Below are 18,314 nucleotides of genomic sequence, written 5' to 3' on the forward strand. Positions count from 1 at the left end.
GGCGATTGATTGAACAACTTTTACTTCCATCAAAAAAGACGTTGCTCCCCGCCTCCAGCACGCAGGCCTGGGAGACGTGGAGTTGCGCGTCCGCAGTTAGCTGGCTGGCAGTCCTTGACTGGTAGCGGCCTTTTCCGCTGCGTGGATGGTGGGGCGCTGGAGCTCTGGGTCCGGGCTTCTTAGCAGTGTCTCCCAGGTTTCTCTGCCATCAATATTTTTGCCTGCGACGAGGAGGACGTCACGCAGCACGGAGCCATCATCAGCAGTTCAGACATCGCATACGCCTGACGGAATCGCAGAAATGAGTGACGACGTGGTAAATCGGCTCCTAGTTAACACCTTAAATTTCAGCATTGTTATCAAATTGTATAAACTGCAGCAACAACGAATGTTACATTAAGCTGCAGCGTTTCTAGTACGTGTCAACAGCATAATGTTAAAAATGGCCTAGAAACGCTTGTGTTTGATACAGTTTTATAACGTTCAAACAAGTATGGTCTGGGCTACCCGACAAGAATGCTAGACAAAATTGTATGCTACTGATGTGCTTAACAGTGTTGTCAGGAGTTGTGTAAAATACCGGCAAGTATTTTTCCTATTACGCTCAGTTGTGAATAGGAAAGTTGTCGAGCGCCATGAAAATGGTTCGACCCAGGTGCTTCCGACGAGGTAGCCTTAGCATAGCAGTTTTTATTCGGCAAAAAGAAAGTCCGCGGGAAAAAAAAAACATGGCAGCGTCCAGACGGGAATAAAATTCATTCATTCATTCATTGATTCATTCATTCTCCGTGTACCCGAAAGTGCCGCGGTTACAGCGCTCTCATCAGCGAATTTAGTTCAGCGCTGTCACCTCCACGCCTTTTGTAGTCATAAAACTCGCCACTGGGAGTGATGGGTTCTGCCTACCCCACCAGATGGCCTTCAGTCGGTGCTAAAGGCGACCTCTTGGGCTCGTGCTGGGACCCGGACTTGTATTTCCGGATTAGAGCTGGCCAGCAGGGTCTGCTACTTTTGCGAGCCTACAAGCTTCTGGCGGTGGGCCTGCAGGGCAGTCCCGAAAGTTGTGTTCAATCGTGGCTCTCTGGCCAAGTTTTGAGCAGTCGGGTTCGAACTCGTCTGGGTTGATGTGGTGCATTCTTACCAAGTTTGGGAGAGTATGGTTCAGAGTTGTTTCCACCTAACCTCTTGAGCTTTGGTGAGACTTTTGTGAAGGGGCTACCTTAAAGTGTTTCCTTTTAACATGCAGCGCTGACAGACGAGGGACTAAGGAAAGATGAGGCACACTTGGCCTCATCTTTCCTTCGCCTTTCCTTCGTCCCTCGTCTGCCAGCGCCGCATGTTTAGGATGTTAACGAGGTCATATTGTTAAAACTGCTGCAACAGGACATACAGACGATGCTCGTGACCTTACGATGTCGGACTGGCGACGAGGATGTCGTCGATGTAGGTGAGGACAGCTGCGAGCCCGCGCGTCACCTCGACGTATAAGGTGCACTGAAGAAGAATCTGAACTCGTCTTTTTGCCGCAGGAAGTCGATCTACACGTTCCCAGCATTCTTAGAAACTACGATTTATTGCACTGTGCGGCCAATTTCTCTAATTAAATTGATTAACGTCCTGCTCCCTCTTTTTTTTTTGAATTCCTCGCATACGGTGGGAGGTGTCGACCAACGCATGGAGTGCCTTTCAGGCAGTCGCGTGGCGGCTTAGCTTTCACTTTTATTTTGTTTATTTTAGGTTTCCGTGAATAAATAGGTTTAGTTAGAGACTACGTAGCTGCAAATTAGGCCCACGGATTTAAAAATACGCGTGGACTCTGCTTTCGCCGATCACTACCTATCACTTCGCCGATGGCAGAGCGGCAAGCCGCCACGGGACTGGGTGAAAGGTTGATCGACTCCTACCACCGTTTGCGGGGAATTCAAAAAAAAAAAAAGGCGGAAGCCCGCCGTTAATCCGATTTAAATTAGGGAAATCGGCCACACAGGGCAGTAATTCGAAGTTTCCAAGAACACGGAACTTGTAGATCGAGTTCCAGCCGTAAAAATACGAGTTCAGATTCCTCTTCAGTGCACCTTTAAGACGTTGGCACGTTTGGGCTGCGTTACGAAGCCCAAAAGGCATTCGCACGGGCTCAGTCCAAACGGCGTCGTGACTGCCGTCTTCAAAATGTCGGGACACTGAACAGGTATATGACTGTAGGCTTTGACGAGGCTCACCTTGCTGAATACCGTGCAGCATTACAAGCCGGCTGTAAAATCGCGAGTGGGATGGAAAGGCGAGTCGTGTTATCGAGGAGGCTTTTCATCAAAGTCGAAATGGGACAGGGAGTCCCCGCAGATGGCAGGCTGCTCAAAGTCTACGACACCCGCCGAAACGGTTGCCGCAATCCCAGGTCGATGGTGAGGGAGCGAGACCACGTGCGGCAATGGACGAATTCGCCAAACTTAGCGTTGGTCCCGGAGTGTTGGAAGTGTGGTCAGCTTTGGTGGACGACAGCACGCTGTCTTCCGAACTCGTGTCACCGAGGAACCTCAGGCCAGAAATCCTGTTCATGATCATGAAGAGGTGGTCGGTTTGGAGAGCGAGGTCGCGTCCCACAATCAGTGATCTTGCACCGCCTTTCCCGACCAGCTGTATGAAGATCCGCATTTGTGGGCGCGGTGCGATGAAATGTTCCACAGTACCTGCAGAGTGGCAATCTGTTAGAAATGGACCAGCGGGGGCCGCTGAGGCAGGAAACGGCGACGTTGACGTGGTAAGTCCCCGCGTTGTCGACGTGAGGTCGTCTGGAGTGCGGTCGATCTGTGCCTCCAACCATGAAATGGCTGAGGTCGCTGGTGTCGAAGGGAGGGTGGCGGTCGAAAGCGAGACCATTTGTGCACCTTGTCAGCCAGCGCAGCCAGGCGTTCGATGGTCACGTCCTCCGCAGCAGCCAAGACGAGGTAGAGGAACAGCGGTAAGGGCTACAGGAGCAATTCGCTCAACAGCGTACCGTTTGTGTCGATGTTGCTTCCGCCCAGGAGCTGCCGCATGGTAGTGAGCAGATGGTAGAGGTGGGTTATCGCCATGGTTTTCGCTAGCAAGCAGCTCCTGCAGGCGCGCGTTCTCGGACGCCAGTGTGCGTTCCAGAAGCTTCTGTTTCAGTCCTTGGTAGATCGCGTAGGGGTGCAGCGATGGCGTCGGTCACCTCGTGAGCCACTTAGGAGACAGGTTCGAAATCAGGTGGGGAAAACCGAAAAGCCTCCGAGGGAATGCGGTGGAGATTGAACAGATGCTTCCACTTCGACGAACCGCACTTGCTGGCTTGCGCCAGAGGGATGGCTGACGAAGCTAAAAGGCAGAGGCGTCCTGCGGGCTCGAGGTATTGCGCAGGCGGAAGGCTGGTTGCGTTGGTCCTCTTAGGCCGGAGTCGGCACTGTCGAGATTAGCGGGGACGGGCACGGCGCGCCGCGTAATGATGTTCGATTCCGCAGGCTTCTGGAACGATTCTGCCCGTGCCGTGCTTGCGCTCACAGCACGCGCCGCGCATCTTTATTGTCGTCATCGTTCAGGGTTCGCAGCCGGCGCAAGGGCGCCGTCTATGAACGCTGACATCGGCTCTTGCATTCACGTCGGAGGGCGTCACAGTTTCTGGGGGCATGGATTGGACTGGAAAACATTTATTCTTGCGGAAGCAACACAACGCTCGGTGTGAGCGATTTCGCGGAGCCCGAGAGCCCAAACTGCGCATGCGCGAGGAGCGAGTGTGAGACAGTTACTGCGCAGTTTCCTTTCCTCAAATACAATCGTCGCATAGTCCACGGACCACGCGACGAGCGGTTAGACCTGGCGTAGTATTGCTTTCGCAATAAAAGTGGCAGTGGCTTAGCTCTGTTATGCCAGGACATAGGTAGCGTGAGATGAGGGCGAGGTGTCCACTTCTCGGTGGACACCTGAACCAGAGGGGAGGCGCATAACTGCCCTCTTGGAACAGTGGACACCTCAACCGTGCTTTAAGCTAAGTGGCGGTAGTGACAGGTGTGTCACTACCGTGACAGGGAAGAGAGTGTCAGTAGTCTGCGCCAAAGTCTTGCGTGTTGGTTATCTACCGAGGGGTGAGGGGTAGGGTTGGCGTGAGGCTCTGTATGCCTGCGTCAGCTCGCTGAATGAGTGCATGCGCTCCTTCGTGAATCCCCGATCCGAGGCCACCTGAGCTCGGTCATAGTCCTTCAATGCTTTTGAAGGACTATGGCTCGGTTTAGAGAACCTCGGGCTAAAAGGTTAGCGGCCTCGTTTCCGGAATTCCCGGAGTGCGCAGGCACCCTTATCAGCTCCACTTGGCGGGGTGGGGGTGCATCGGGCGTGTCCAGTATGCCAAAAACAGGGACATGGACTCGGCCTCGAGCAAAATTTTGGAATCGCAGTTTTAGAGTCACTTGAAATGTACCGTGCTTCCGCGCGGGTGATAGCAAGTGCAATGGCGGCTTCCTCTGCAGCCTCAGGAGAGCTGTCTGGAGGGGGAGGTAGTGTGAGGAGGGTGGATGAAGAGGAGTCCACCACAGCTGCTGTCGCTTCATCACCCGTGCAGGCAGCGATCCCCATACGGACTCCGGCTCGGAGCCGTACGCTCGATGGAGTGCCTTCGCACGGGCTCTGCGGCGCTGCTCATGCTGGGACGGGTGCATATTCCTCGGGAGCGGCCTGATGAGGAGCTCCCGGTGAAGGGGTCGTGGGATGGCGAAGAGGGTTGGGTCGTTGGCCGGTATTCTGATTCCCAGGGAGTCCAGGATATACCGACCTGTGGAAGTTTTTGCGAGCCTGATATATTGGGCCTGTCGGTGGGCCTCCACCAGTTCCCCGATCGTGTTCTGGAGGCCCAGGCCCAGTAATCTGACTGTAGGTGTGTTGAGGGGAAGATGAAGTGCTACCTTGAATGACTTGCGAATCAAAGCATCCAAAGCGTTTATGTCATGTTTGGATAGTTGTAGGTATGGGGTAGTGTACAGCACACGGCTGAGGACAGGCATGAATGAGGCGACATAGGTCGCGCTCCTTCATGCCTCTATGATGTCCCGAAACCCTTCGGATGAGGTGCGATATCGCGCCTACAACCTGCTTGAGTTTCTTGAGGGTGGTGATGTTTTTCCCATCGTTCTGTATGTGTAGGCCCAATACACGGAGGGTGTCAACCTCCAGTACCGGGTTACCATTCAGTTCAATGGCAATGGGGGAGCGGGGAGAGCGGCGGTTCTTAAGCCGGATGAGGACCAGTTTGGACTTCTCTGGGGAGCAAGACAGTCCGATGGTCCGTGCGTAATTTTGGGTGAGGGTGGCTGCTTCCTGTAAGGTGTTCTCTATGCCGCCGTCACTGCCGTGGGTGGTCCACTGGGTGATACCATCGGCATAACGAGTGTGCTTCAGGTGGGGAATAGTTGCCAATTTCCGGGCGAGGGGTATGAGGGTTATGTTAAAGAGAAAGGGGGAAAGGACGGACCCTTGAGGGGTGCCGACACTCTGAAGCGTGTAGGAGGGGGAAGACAGAGGGCCGAAGTGTATCTCAGCCGTGCGGTCAGTGAGGAATGCTTGAATGTAGGCGTACGTGTGCACACCAACATTCAATGGGGATAGAGCAGTCAGGATCGCCTGATGTTCAATGCGATAAAAAGCTTTGGAGAGATCCAAAGCTAAGACTGCCTTGGTGTGACCTGGAAGAAGCGGGTCGAAAATGTCGTGTGTGAGTTGCAGCATGGCGTCCTGTGCGGATAGATGGGGGCGAAATCCCACCATGCTATGCGGCCAAAGATTGTTGTCCGCCATGTGACTTGCGAGTCTCGCTAACACAACATGCTCGAGGAGCTTCCCGAGGCACGAGGTTAGCGAAATCGGGCAAAGGTTTTGGAGTGTAATCGGTTTGTTGGGTTTGGGTATGAATATTACCTTCGCATGGCGCCAGGACTGCGAGAGGTTACCCTCCCTCCAGCACTGGTTGAAGCATTTCGTAATGTGGGTGATAGATTGGTCATCCAGATTACGGAGCACGGAGTTTGTGATTTGGTCTGCACCAGGTGCGGAGTTGGCGCGGAGAATCAGGAGGGCCGCTCTGACTTCCGTCTCCGTGATGTCGGTGTCGAGTGTGGGATTTGATTGACACTGGCACGTATAAAGCTGAGGAAGTGAAGTCGCTGACGTATATGGTCTGTTGCCGCGTGCGGAAACTCATGGGTGCTAGTCTTGTGCGCGGCTGTCTCGAGCATATCGCCGAGTGAAGGGAGATCTGAATCTGAGGCTACGTTTGGCAACGCCCATTACAGCTAACGTTACGCGGGTGCAGGAACACGTGATGGAGGGGTGGGAAATGCTATGCGGATCGGTGTGAGCGAGGGATAATCGTTGAGGAGAGTAACGGGCGACGTGAGCGCTGTGGATATCACAGCAGTCCTGTAGTCGGCCCCGTACGGGATCCTAAGCAGGACAGAACTGTCGCCTATTGCTGTGAAGTGCTCGTTGCTGGTTCCGAAACATTGGGTAGAAGAGCTTGCGCCATGTTTGAATTGTCACAGGAGGCAGCGGCAGGTGTGCGAGGTGTGTCGAAAACCATTAGGTTGTTGGCCTCCCCGCAAGACGCTGTGGCAGGTAGAAACGGTGCGCAGGAGTCCTAAGTATCCATGTGTGGCTCCTGGCGAACCTTGAGGAAAAGGATGGTCGGGATGGAGAGCTCCATGGTATCATGGAGAGGTGTAGCGGAGCTGTGGATGTCCGCTCTACTGATTGCGGGGAGATGGTAGGCGGCGTAGGCGTAAAAGGAAGCCCGAGAAAGCAGGGAGGCAGCGGGAACGTCAAGCTGAAGTAGCCGGCGGTGGTCGACTTCAAGACGTCCGAGGCCACGAGACGGTAACCGAAGCTGTGCCAAGACACCGCTGGGAAGATCGCGAACGGCGTGGCCATTGCGCAGACACTCGTTGGAAATGTTGTGACACTGAAGCGACAATCCAGTAGCGCCAGCCACAAGATGAGGTCCTTGGCATAAAAGCCTGGTAAATTTGGTAGCTTCGGGAAGTACGGGAGCCTATAAAGAGGGGGAACTCACCGTGAAAAAACGAAGGCTTTGACATGACGGTAGGGGACTGCAGGATGTAAGAAGCTGTGGCGATGTCGCCTGCCAGTTCCGGTGAATGGATAGCAGTCGTGCTGCGGCAGGGCCAAGGTGGGGCGAGAACGAAGTGTGCGCGGCAGCTGCTGGGTTGCAAGCGCTGTTGTTGTCGTCCGAGGAGGCCAACTTGTGACAGACGACCGGTGCTCGCAGGCCGCCTCCGTTGATTGAAGTGAGACCGGTAGCCGCGTATAGAGGGCCGGCAGAGCGGACCCATGCGTCTTGCTGCCTGGCCGCTCGTAGAGGCTGTTCTGAGCTCCTCGAGCGTCTACGCTCGCGCTATCTTCATCTTCGTCGACGGCGCCGGTGCCGACAGCAGCGCCTCTAGAGGGGCATTGTGCTCAGCATAGTGATCCAGCAGCGTCGTTCCATTCTCGGGGGCACGTAGACGGCAGTCATCAGTTGCAGGCCGGACGGGGAAAAAAGTGGCGAAGTGAAAACGTTAAAATAGCGTCGAAGATGGCTGCATTCTGCAGCAGACGGGACGGCCGAGATCTCGTGATCTCGGGGTGTTGTTGATTTTGATAGCATTGTTGAAATGGCACGTAACCACGGCAGGCGATTAGCTAGGGTTTAGGGCAGACCCAAACAACAGATGGAACACCATGCTCAGTGAGGCCTAACGGCACTGGCTGTGGAAGCTGGGAGGGCTAGTGATATTGTTAGGGACTGCAAAGGGTTATTAATGAGATTTTTAAAGAGAAAAAATTCAATTTTGAAATAAATTTTCAAGTTAACAAAGAATATGACGGTTGCAATGATGTAACTGCGGAGAAACTCGTACACTGGCTTTAGGGCATGTCCCATGATGTTTGCACCGAAGGAGACCAGGGCTGGAAGGGAAAGGGAGAACCGTAAATGTGCGAGCCGAATCTCCAAATATGTTGTTCTCTGAGGCGCAAACCGCCGGCAGGTAAGAAAAAATTCAGGGGGCACTTTTGACTATCAAAAGTGCGTAGATGCGAAAGCGTTTTTCGCACCACTTTAACTGCCTCTGTGGCACTGGTGGCATCACCACTGTATGACGTCACACATAATTAATGACTAATTACTAAGCAATGTGATTTAATAATTATTTAAAAATTACAGATTAATTACTACATACTAATTAAGTGATAATTAATAACGCTTAAGCTTCGCATTTAGGAGTGGAACGCGACAGCGTGTTGTAGCGCTGCCAGGGAGTCCACGGAACGTTGTTGTTGCTGCGACTGAGAAAAAGATGAAAAGGCAAGTGCGTGGGCTTGCCGACTAGCCACCACCGAGCCGACTCGCCGAGCCACCACCGCTGCCACGTGCACATAGAGGAGAGTTAAAAGATGAGAGAGAGTGAAAGAAGAGACGCGCGTCGCAACAACCGCGTCCGCCGAAGCGAAGACGCCGGCTGAAACAACAGATATCCCCAAGATCCAAGGAACGCCACCACCCGTTCGGCGCGATGCCTTGCCCTTTGAACGCAACGCTTTTTGAGGAAAGGAAATGGCGCAGTAATTATCTGTCATCTCGGTGGACACCTGAACTGCACCGTACAGAAAGGGAGGAAGTGGGAGTGAAAGAAGAAAGAGAAAGAGGGGGCATTATGGAGAAAATGAAAATTGTATTTAAGGAAAATGAAATTGCTGTGTAACTGTCTCACATATCTCGGTGGACACCCGTCATCCGTTTGTAGAGGAAGAGAGGAAGTGGGAGTGAAAGAAGAAAGAGAAAGAGGGGGCATTATGGAGAAAATGAAAATTGTATTTAAGGACATTACGCAGTAACTGTCTCATATATCTCGGTGGACACCCGTCAAAAGTGCGACACCTCTGCTGACAGCCTCCTGTCGGCAACGATGAGGCATTAAAGGCTTTCGCCTTAATATTGTGATCTACAGTGATTCGACCCCACCGCATCGCTCGTAAAGGTTCGACGGGGTGAACACTGAGATGCACAAGTAAATACTCGTGACTAGGTATTCAGACGTGGCATTCTACAGCACAAGAACATGATGGACACCTGGCATTGCTGTGAGTTGCGTGTTCAGACACACTATGGGAATGTGAAATGCCGGTATTCCTCAGTGGCAAGGGGGCTCATGGCTCAAATTTATGCTTGTCCCTTTTTAATTGGTCCACTGTCAACAATATAAAGTTTGCCGCGGTATTTGAATAAGCGTCACAGTCTCTTCGTACTCACCGAAACCGCACTTATTTTTTATGTTGGGAAGAAAACGAAAGGTATCGGCTGAGAAGGTCATCCCTCGAGCGTTTTTAGACGCAGTCATATAGTATAATTATTTCAGATACGTTGCTGGAATCCTGCGCAGTGCCAAACAAATGCCAAGAAATTATGCCACGAGTGGTGGCGCAAAATTTTGGACTCGAACGGAGTAACTCCAAATAAGCGCCTTAGAATAAACGCCATTTAATTGACGCGATTTATTGTTGATGCATTTTCTCTTATTCCTTCTCACTCTACTGGCGCTAAGGGCACGTTTTCATAAAACCAAAAAGCAATTTTTGTCACTGTTGCTATTTCCATATTCTGTATTTGTACACAGTGTTGTTGGTACATACGATATCCTCCCGTACTCTACAAAGCACAACGAAATCTCCCCAAAACTATGGAAGGCACTCAGAGCTACACATCCTTCTCGTGGGTGTTTTTTACATGCTACCCAAAATACGTAAAACCAGTGACCCTGAACGCCCAATAATTGCAAGGATAGGTACCATCAGAACCGATTTCAAAGTACATCGACGCACTGATCAATTATATTCCGGCCACACATCCATCCTATATCAAACATACAAACTACCTTCTCCGCGAAATAGCCACTATAACACCTGACGCGGTATTTCTTGTAACTATAGACGTCACATCTTTACACAAACGTATACACTGACGGCATGGCAGTTCTTTTTGAATCATGTGACCAGCAGAGTCTTCGCGTATCTCTAAGACGAAAGGCATGTTTTACAAACATGACCTACTAACGAGCTCAACTTTCCATTTTATTAAATCCGAAAGGTTTGAGAAACATTCGGCAAAACTGTGCTAGAACATAATAACTTCAAATTCGATCTTCAGTATTATCTACTAGTAAGTGGCACCGCTATGGGTACACGGTAAGACATCGATTACACCGCAGTTTTTCTACGCCTCACGTGACATATAACCCCACTTTGGCGTCACAGCCATCTTTCGTCTGTTGAAACCGAAACCGAAACAGCGTGACAGAAAAAAATTAATTATAAATTATTTAGTGGTCGGAGGCGAATACCGCATGGCGATTCATGCATGGTATTGTCTTCAGCACCATTATAGAGAAGAAAACATGCCACCAAAACTAGGTGTCTATCTAGAAGAGGTTGGTTTTTTTTTTTTGGTTTATGGGGTTTAACGTCCCAAAGCGACTAAGGCTATGAGAGACGCCTCTATCTAGAAGAGTGTGGTGAGGGGCTAGTTGTTACGACATTATGAGAACAACGAATAACTGCGCAAAAAGGACGGGACAAGACAAGAAGACGCACACGGGACAAGCACAGACTAACCACTGACTTTTTGCACCAACGCCTCCTTGCTTCAACACCAGAGCGCATGCGCACCAACCACAAAGACAAAAGCCACAATTATCTCGTGAAACCAAGAAACTCCAACTCCTTGCGGTACAGGTGTACGGAAGCATCGCTGGCACATTTATCAGGCTCTAATCTCGCGATTTCTAAGGCTTCGATAATTACACGTTCTTTCTTATCCCTCGCGCCTCCGATAACCTTCAAGGGGGCAGCATCTGCCTAAGCATTGTAAGACTTGTTTGTATGATGACGAATATTGTAATCCGCTTTTCGACAGGACTAAGGTTATCAGATGCGCGAGAGATAAGAAAGAATGTGAAATTATCGAAGCCTTGGAAATCCCGAGATTAGGTCCTGACAAATGTGTTAGCGATGCTTCCGTATATTTGTCCCGCAAGTAGTTGGAGCTTCTTGGTTTAACGAGATGATTGTGGCTTTTGTCTTTGTGGTTGGTGTCCACGCGCTTTTGTGTTGAAGGAAGGAGGCATTGGTGCAATAAATCAGTGGTTAGTCTGTGCTTGCCCGGGTGGTTCTTCTTCTCTGGTCCCGTCCTTTTTGCGCAGTTATTCTTTGTTCGCATAATAGGCGTCTACACCGCTTTAAGTTTCAGGCGCAGCCTGGAAACAGTCTCTTCGCAGCATGTGGACGCTGAAGTTTACACTTACTGTACACTTGCCTACTGGGAAGATACTTGGAGGCTAGTGAAAATGCTTGAACTTGAATTGAGGATAGCGCAGCGTACTATGAAAACGAACATGGCAGGTTTTACTCTGAGAAGTGAAGAGAGCAAAATTATGCAGGGAACAGAGCTAGGTAAGCGTAGGTAGGTAGGGGTATAGAGGGGGCAGCAGAGAGTAAGAAGGTTGGATTAGGTCGAGAAGTTTGCGGAGATAAGGTGGCCGCAGCTGTCACAGGACAGGGTTAATTTGGGGGTGTACGGAAGTGGCCTTTTTCCTGCCATGGACAAAGTTAGGCTGAGGATGATGAGTAGAGGCCGGATTTTTAGGCACTAAAAAGCACGTTTTAGGCGCCATAAAGAGGCGGCTAAAATTGCCTTTTAGGCACCTAACGGAGAAAAATAGGCACTATAAACTTTATCAAAAGTGCGCACAGTTCCGAACTTCAGCGCGCAATATCTGCCGTAAAATAAAACAAAAACACAGCAGGAATGAATTGGGACCTTAAGCAAGGTGCGAACATTAGAAGCCGTTTTTTTAAGGCTGTCGCGCAACTTTTCGTACAATACACATGCTTCAGCAGAGCAAAAGTAACGGTTACCAACCGTTTTAAAACACTTTGGTACACTTCGAAACAAGCAATTCGCTTGTCGCGTACAAAAGTAGAAACAATGAACACCTTAACAGGAGGCCATGCATTTAGAAATTGATAGAAACATTGTCAATTCAAAGCATCTGACAAATGAGTTCAGTCTTCGCTCACACAGGAATTGAACAGTGTTTTATAGTTTGTGGCTTCACGTGTCTGGAGCCACGAGACTATCAAATGGTGCTTGCCATTAGAAGGGTCTGGAAACCATAAATACGAGATGCTAGAAAATATTACACACAGTGCTGCTTGATGCTGAATATGCCGAAAAGAATCATAGTTCTGCACGGGCCTACGTACTACATCCACGAGGATCCATGGTAAAATAAACATCATCCATCTAGAAATCACTGTTAAAGCTATGGAAGCAGTAGCAGACAAGCACCATCTCCAGGTTGATAGACTCAAATTTATGCCTCTTATCAGTAAGAACAAGCTTGTATGCTGAAAAGGAACGCTCAACATCAACGGATGTTACAGGAGCGTGCTTGTACTTAGGTACTCGATGGCTTTACACTGTTCGGTATTATAGAATGTTCACCGGTAAGTACTCCTGAAATTTGCTTGAGGACTGAGAACCCCTCGTTTTTGTCCAAGACGGACTGCAACTTTGCGCGGATTTTCTCGGCAACTTCTCCGTGAGGAAAAACAGCGATTCGTTGCTTTACATTCTCAATTAGTCTAATGTTGGTAGTGAGCATTACACCCCCACATTCCATTTTTTTATAGTGCTCGCAAGAAAAGTGAAGTTAGCAGACAAGTACGCGAGGTCGCCTTGGAGGTTGTCCGGAGAGAGGGCACCTTGAGCCCTCCTGATTAGAGCACTCTCATCACCTGAGAAACTGTTTATGACGGTCTTCAGGTCAGAAAGGTGGTCGTTGTAGTATTCAACGGCTTCCAGACACGTTCCCCAACGTGTGATGATAGGCTCTGGCGGGAGAGGCACTTCCGAGAACTGCTCTTTAAACGCGCAAAAACGAGAAGGCGCTTTCAAAAACTCACCCTTGTCTGAAGCAGTAAGTTCATTAACGTCCTTGAAGTGCTTTCTGAGTTCTTCAGAAAGCAAAAAAAATTTGTTCAGAAAAAAATTCAGTTAAACTGTTTCCAGCAGGTTTACGGAACATTTTACAGCTGGTTTCATTTGGAACCAACTGGGAATTTTTTGGACGAACCTATAACTTACTCCGTATACTTTCCGAAATGTGGTGCCATCTGGTCAACTACCACTTTAACAGCCAAAATCATCAACAAGCTGCCACGATAAAATGCCAGAAAATAGGAAAAATGTTGCTTCGATATTTTCGGCTGACGTGGTTGGTATTGTGTACACAGCCGGCGTAGGTGCAGTGTTCACCACAGCCAACTGACGAGGTCATCTAATGTTGCCACGTGTGTGTTTTACTCAAAACCGAAATGGATTCAAAAGCAAACAGAATCTGAAACAAAACCACAGCGTATTTAAGGCCTCTTTTCTGTAAAATAGGGCATTTTTAGGCACCGACGTCGGAAATAGGCATTTATAGGCACTGACACCCAAAATAGGCATTTATAGGCACTATAAAAACTGTATTAAACATATTGTCAACACCTAATTCGTGCTCATATGTAAAAATGGTGCGCCTACGAAGCGTTGAAAAAAATAGGCATTTGCCTAAAATCCGGTCTCTAATGATCAGGAAGACGTCGACGTTGTTTACTGTGGCGAGAGACCCTCTGACAGCTATCGTTCGCAGACAAATTGTTCGTCTTCATTTCGCTTTGTCTCATTTCGTCCGTGCCACAGAGATTGTACGACAAAATTAGTTTTATTTATCGGATCTTGACTCCGTAGTTCGCCCGATGCGAGACCCGAGAGTATGTTAGAGAGGCATTGAAATGTTTTTTTTTTTTTTTAGAATTCGAGTTGATTGAACGGTCGCATGTACTCGTATAAAACTTCTAGATGGGGCATGGCAAGTAGTTTAGCACAGCCATTTAAAATGGTGACGTAATCTCTGACTAAAACAACGACAATGCTCAAGCTTCTGCTCACTGCGTTGGAGCAATGCGGAGAAACTCGCGATGACGTCCCTAATGTCGAAATTTTTTTCTGATGCTTTAGCTCCCATGCTACCTTGCGTTGTCTGACGCCGCCAATCAACGCTTCGTGGGCTTTAGCTTCAGTGGCGTTGGTTTTATTCCTTTAAGCAGGCGAGTCTTTGCTGTAAATCTAGTGTCGCCATACATGCTGCCATCACCGCGGCCCCTGTCCGTCGTGTGCACAGCGGAGTAGCCTCATCAACTACGCGGCTTCACTCGGCGATTATGCCACCATTTCAAATGCTAGCACTAAAAGACTACTCTTTCTTTACCTGCAAGTTTCCCAAATTCGACCCATTTAAGCTCGTCGAATGCTAAAACCTCTTCAGTTGCCCTTTAGGTAGAGTCCTCGAAGAAAAGCGACGTCTAGAGGCGCAGAGCTTCTAAATTTACGTTTTTTCAGGACCCCTAGCCAGCCCTATTTCATCCTTCCGATGTATTAACATTGTTCGGCCTAGCACTGATTACTCCTTCTGAGATCGCACGCACTCGGAGGCCCTGGAACGTTGTTTGTAGCCGCTACTACCGCCCCACCAAACTGTGCGGATTAGACTGACACGACAGGCTCCCTCCTTTCTTCTTTCCTATTACCCTCATCATACTGCAGTTTTGTGGACGTTTAGTTGTACGGCTGTAATGCACTCTACCGGGTGTTTCGTCTAAGATGTTCTGCCATTATTGAAAATAGGCTTTTAGAGTTACAAGAGTGAATTTTTCGGCATACATTGTCATCGGTGTAGTGCATCAGAATACAGCTAAGACGTGCTAACCTGCAAGTAGTTAACTTTTCAACTATTACTGTTAGCCTCCTTTTTTACCAAGAGGCGTGTAACCCACCGTAAGTAATATGCATATCAGTTTTTAGAATTTCGAAAACGCTGTTACCCTCGGCGCTGTAGCCCAACAAATTTTGGTTATTTTGACGAGTTGCGTGCACTGGAGGGGTTGCTTTGCCTGCCAGCTTTTCGAAAGCGCTTGTATTTTGGTGCGATGGAGGCGAAATTTGTTGGGCCACTGCGCTGAGGGTGACTGCATTTCTGAAAGTCTAAAATATTACTCATGGTGGGATACATGCCACTCAATAAATAAGAGAACTAGCAGTAATAGTTGAAAATAACTATTAGATATTAGCGAACCAGTCTACTGGTTAGCACGAGTTAACTGCATTCCGATGCGCTACACCGCTGACAATGCTATGCCGAACAAAGCACTGCGCTCTCTTAACTCAGAAAGCCTATTTTTAAATTGCAGAGCATCTTAGGTAAACGCCCCGTCTATGGCAAATTGTGCACTGAACTGTGTCTCTCCACTGAACCGTAGCGCCTTCAGCGCATTGTAATGTGGAATAAACGTGCTTTCAATCAATCTCCGCCAAGTGGTCACTTGGTGGCACTCAGAGGCGCAGACGAAGAAGACGTTCATCGCGAGCCGCACGCGAGCCAACGTGCCAGTCCGTGCCACGCGAGAGAACGACCGAGCTGACAGCCTTCCGGTTCGCCTTCTGTCCTCTTTCGCGATCGCCTTACGTCTCGGCGTTCTGCGCCTGGCGCAAGCGGCTCACCGTGAACAATGTGAGTGTTATCCGATTTCTCATCGCCCGGCCGGAAGCGTTAGGTTTCTCGGCTGAGAAGTGACGCGGTACCCCATTTCGCGCTGTGCTCTTTCCTACGCAGCCGTATACTTTGAAGGTAGAACGCGTAGCCTTTCATGTGTGCATGTGTGGTGGCAAGCGAAGGTGTCGCAGTAAGGCCAGCGCAGTGGGTTAAATATATTTTGGCCCGATGGCTGTGTACTTCGGTAACCGAGGTGTTATAACATTGTGAAAAGCGTTGCGACGCTGTTGCATCGAGCTGAAGCACAGCAGAGGCTGTAAACTTTTTTCGTAGGCGGGGGACCTGAACTATGCTTGGTGTTTCCTTCGTTTAGTTGCCCAAGCCTGGTCCTGTGACTTGCACCGCGCGTCTCTGAGAGATATTAGTCGCCCAGGCTGTACGCTCGACCCTTTTTTCCAGCTTCGTTGCCACAGAGTTAGCCTGGGCCGAGTCGGGCGACGTAGCAACACATTTTTACCAGTTCAGCGCGCTTGTACCTCGTCTCCGGCGGTAACGCCAGGCCATACGTGGCCACACACTTGTCATGCCAACAACCCTCTCGACTGGCGCCGTGGCTAGTGCGCTAGTAATAGCGACCTTCGGATAAGCATTTCAGAAGGAAGCTTGGGACCATCATCCCAGGCCCCTACGTATAAGTAGGACGAGATTAATCGGACGTCAATAGGAGGGGTCTTTGTCCTGCACTGGACGGAGTCATGCTGATGATTATGAGAGATTTAAAGCTGACTTCAGAGGAGATCATATGGTTGATCGCAAATGGTTTGTTTTATGTTTTAATCACAAAGCACGTCTTTCATTCGAGGCTCCGGTAACATGGCGCAATGAATAACCCTTGGATAACCTCCGGAATAACTTCCGGTAACATGGCGAAAAGCTTGGGGGAGGGATCAACAATAGCGCTCACCCCGCTTTTAAGATGTGTCCTTTGCTTCGTCATGCAAGACCGACGTGCCCCACGCTTGGATAATCAGGCGCGAAATCAGTGAGGTATAGTTATTTTTCCATGACTGATTACGGAAGTTTCAGTTTGGCCTCTGGACGAACCGGTACTTTGCTTTCTGCCGTGCTTGGCTGCATTGCGGCGAAGCCCACTACTTTTCTTTCAGTTTGCTTACTGGAGAAAAGGGAAATTCGCACCCTGTAAACTAACACAAATGCTTTTGTTGCCGACTTTCTGCGCAAAATACGAAACATCGAAGTCGTGTGCCATGTGATTAATGAAAAATGATCTAATCTAGGCATCCATTTTGACAACTGCTGCACACGTCAGCTGGTCGGTAAGATATCGAAAGATCCAAGAACGGTGACAGCAGGCGTATGTGTACGTTTGAGGACTTCCCAGTCGCGAGCTGAGATCCCAGAATAATTACCCTCAGCGTGATTGCAGCAGAATTGCGTCTCTCTTTTTGACTCAGTACTTGTTAATTGCTTATTATTGCTCCTTGTAGTGTTATTTAATGCTCAACTAAGCATTAAGAAATAAAGGACGTCAACGCGTCCAGTGGTACGCTCTTCTAGTCCAAAGCTGGAAGTCTCGGAAAATTCGGATGATTCGTACGATTTGGAGGACTCTGACGACGGAAAATTTGTCGACAACTGTACAGTCTTCCATACACCTGTCTAGAGCGCTCCTATGATTTGCTAGGGAGCTCTCTGACGACTTCCGTAACTGCCCTATTGGCTAGATAAAGCTTTTTTTAGGTATCCACATCGCATGGAAAAACACACCTTACCGTAGGAAGTTGTTACGGAGCCCAGATCATTCGTTAATGACGCCAGTGCACCTTTCTGGTTCTTAGATGAGCGTGTGCTCTATTGCGCTTACAGGGCCATGCGCTGGCGGCAGCTGCGGCTTCTGCTCTGGAAGAGCGTCTACCTGTACAAGCTTCGGCGCAACTGGATCATCACGGCGCTGGAGGTGCTGACGCCGCTGCTGCTGACGCTGGTGCAGACGTACCTGCACTGCAACGGCCACAGCCTGGGAGACGCTCCTCTGCCCATCCCCTCCGTGGGGACCACGTTTGCCGGAAGCGACGCCGACGCACCCAGCGTGGTCAGACCCTCGCTCTACTTTCCCGCCACCGTGGGATTCGTACCGGCGCCAGGCACGTCTCGCGCTGAACCAGCCTATCGTGGCCAGCTGGGCTGGCACGGATGACGTTGTGGTCTTTCGACACAAAGCGAAGATAAGATAAACGATAATCCCCTAGAGCAATGTAATGGGTTTCAATAGGTGGCAAACTAACAGGGGGCTGCAGAGAGAGTCAGGCGAGGGAGGCGAGATTAGGAAGCCGGCGGGGATAAGGTAGTCGCAGGTGGCTCAGGGCAGGTTTGATTGGAGGTCATTGCAAGAAGCCTTTGTCCTGCTATGCTCTCAGCAGGACAAAGATTGGTAGGATGCTCATTGTTACTATTTCTTGAGCCATGAACTAGCTCAAACAAGATCTCCGGTATATTGTCTGCGCGCTGCTTGCTTACGCGACAGCAGCGCAAAACGTGGAGCCGACTGGGCAGGTGATGTGCGCCGCGTGACCGGTGTCCGCGCTTCTCAGATCGCCGCCATTGGTTGATTACGGGCCGTGTGCAGTAGTTTCGCTTTCAACGCTG

At 49.8% G+C, this 18,314-nt stretch overlaps 1 protein-coding gene and 1 long non-coding RNA gene across 5 annotated transcripts in view; one reads left to right on the top strand and one right to left on the bottom strand.

The window, feature by feature from the left end:
- Nucleotides 1-3,630, bottom strand: LOC149370924 (uncharacterized). 2 transcript variants are annotated; one of them, XR_016286401.1, is made up of 2 exons: nt 2,996-3,630; nt 1-221 (listed from the first exon to the last, which is right to left on the bottom strand). It is a non-coding gene; the product is annotated as an uncharacterized LOC149370924 (long non-coding RNA). The 2 variants fall into 2 exon arrangements; XR_016286403.1 differs by having other exon boundaries at nt 2,220-3,630.
- The window catches only part of LOC149370925 (phospholipid-transporting ATPase ABCA3-like), a 61,254-nt gene continuing 44,950 nt past the window's right edge, over nt 2,011-18,314 (top strand). Inside the window, exons 1-3 of one of the 3 annotated variants that reach the window (XM_089563817.1) lie at nt 2,909-2,959; nt 15,471-15,665; nt 17,535-17,812. In XM_089563817.1, coding sequence (XP_089419943.1) covers nt 15,664-15,665; nt 17,535-17,812 — 280 coding nt within the window. In that variant the 5' untranslated portion in view covers nt 2,909-2,959; nt 15,471-15,663. Of the gene's footprint in view, nt 2,960-15,470; nt 15,666-17,534; nt 17,813-18,314 lie in introns of all 3 variants that reach the window. The other 2 variants (XM_089563804.1, XM_089563812.1) reach the window with 2 other exon arrangements.

The sequence above is a fragment of the Amblyomma mixtum genome, chromosome 1 (assembly GCF_055824585.1).
Source record: "Amblyomma mixtum isolate Tamu chromosome 1, ASM5582458v1, whole genome shotgun sequence".
In the NCBI taxonomy this organism is placed as follows: Eukaryota; Metazoa; Arthropoda; class Arachnida; order Ixodida; family Ixodidae; genus Amblyomma; species Amblyomma mixtum.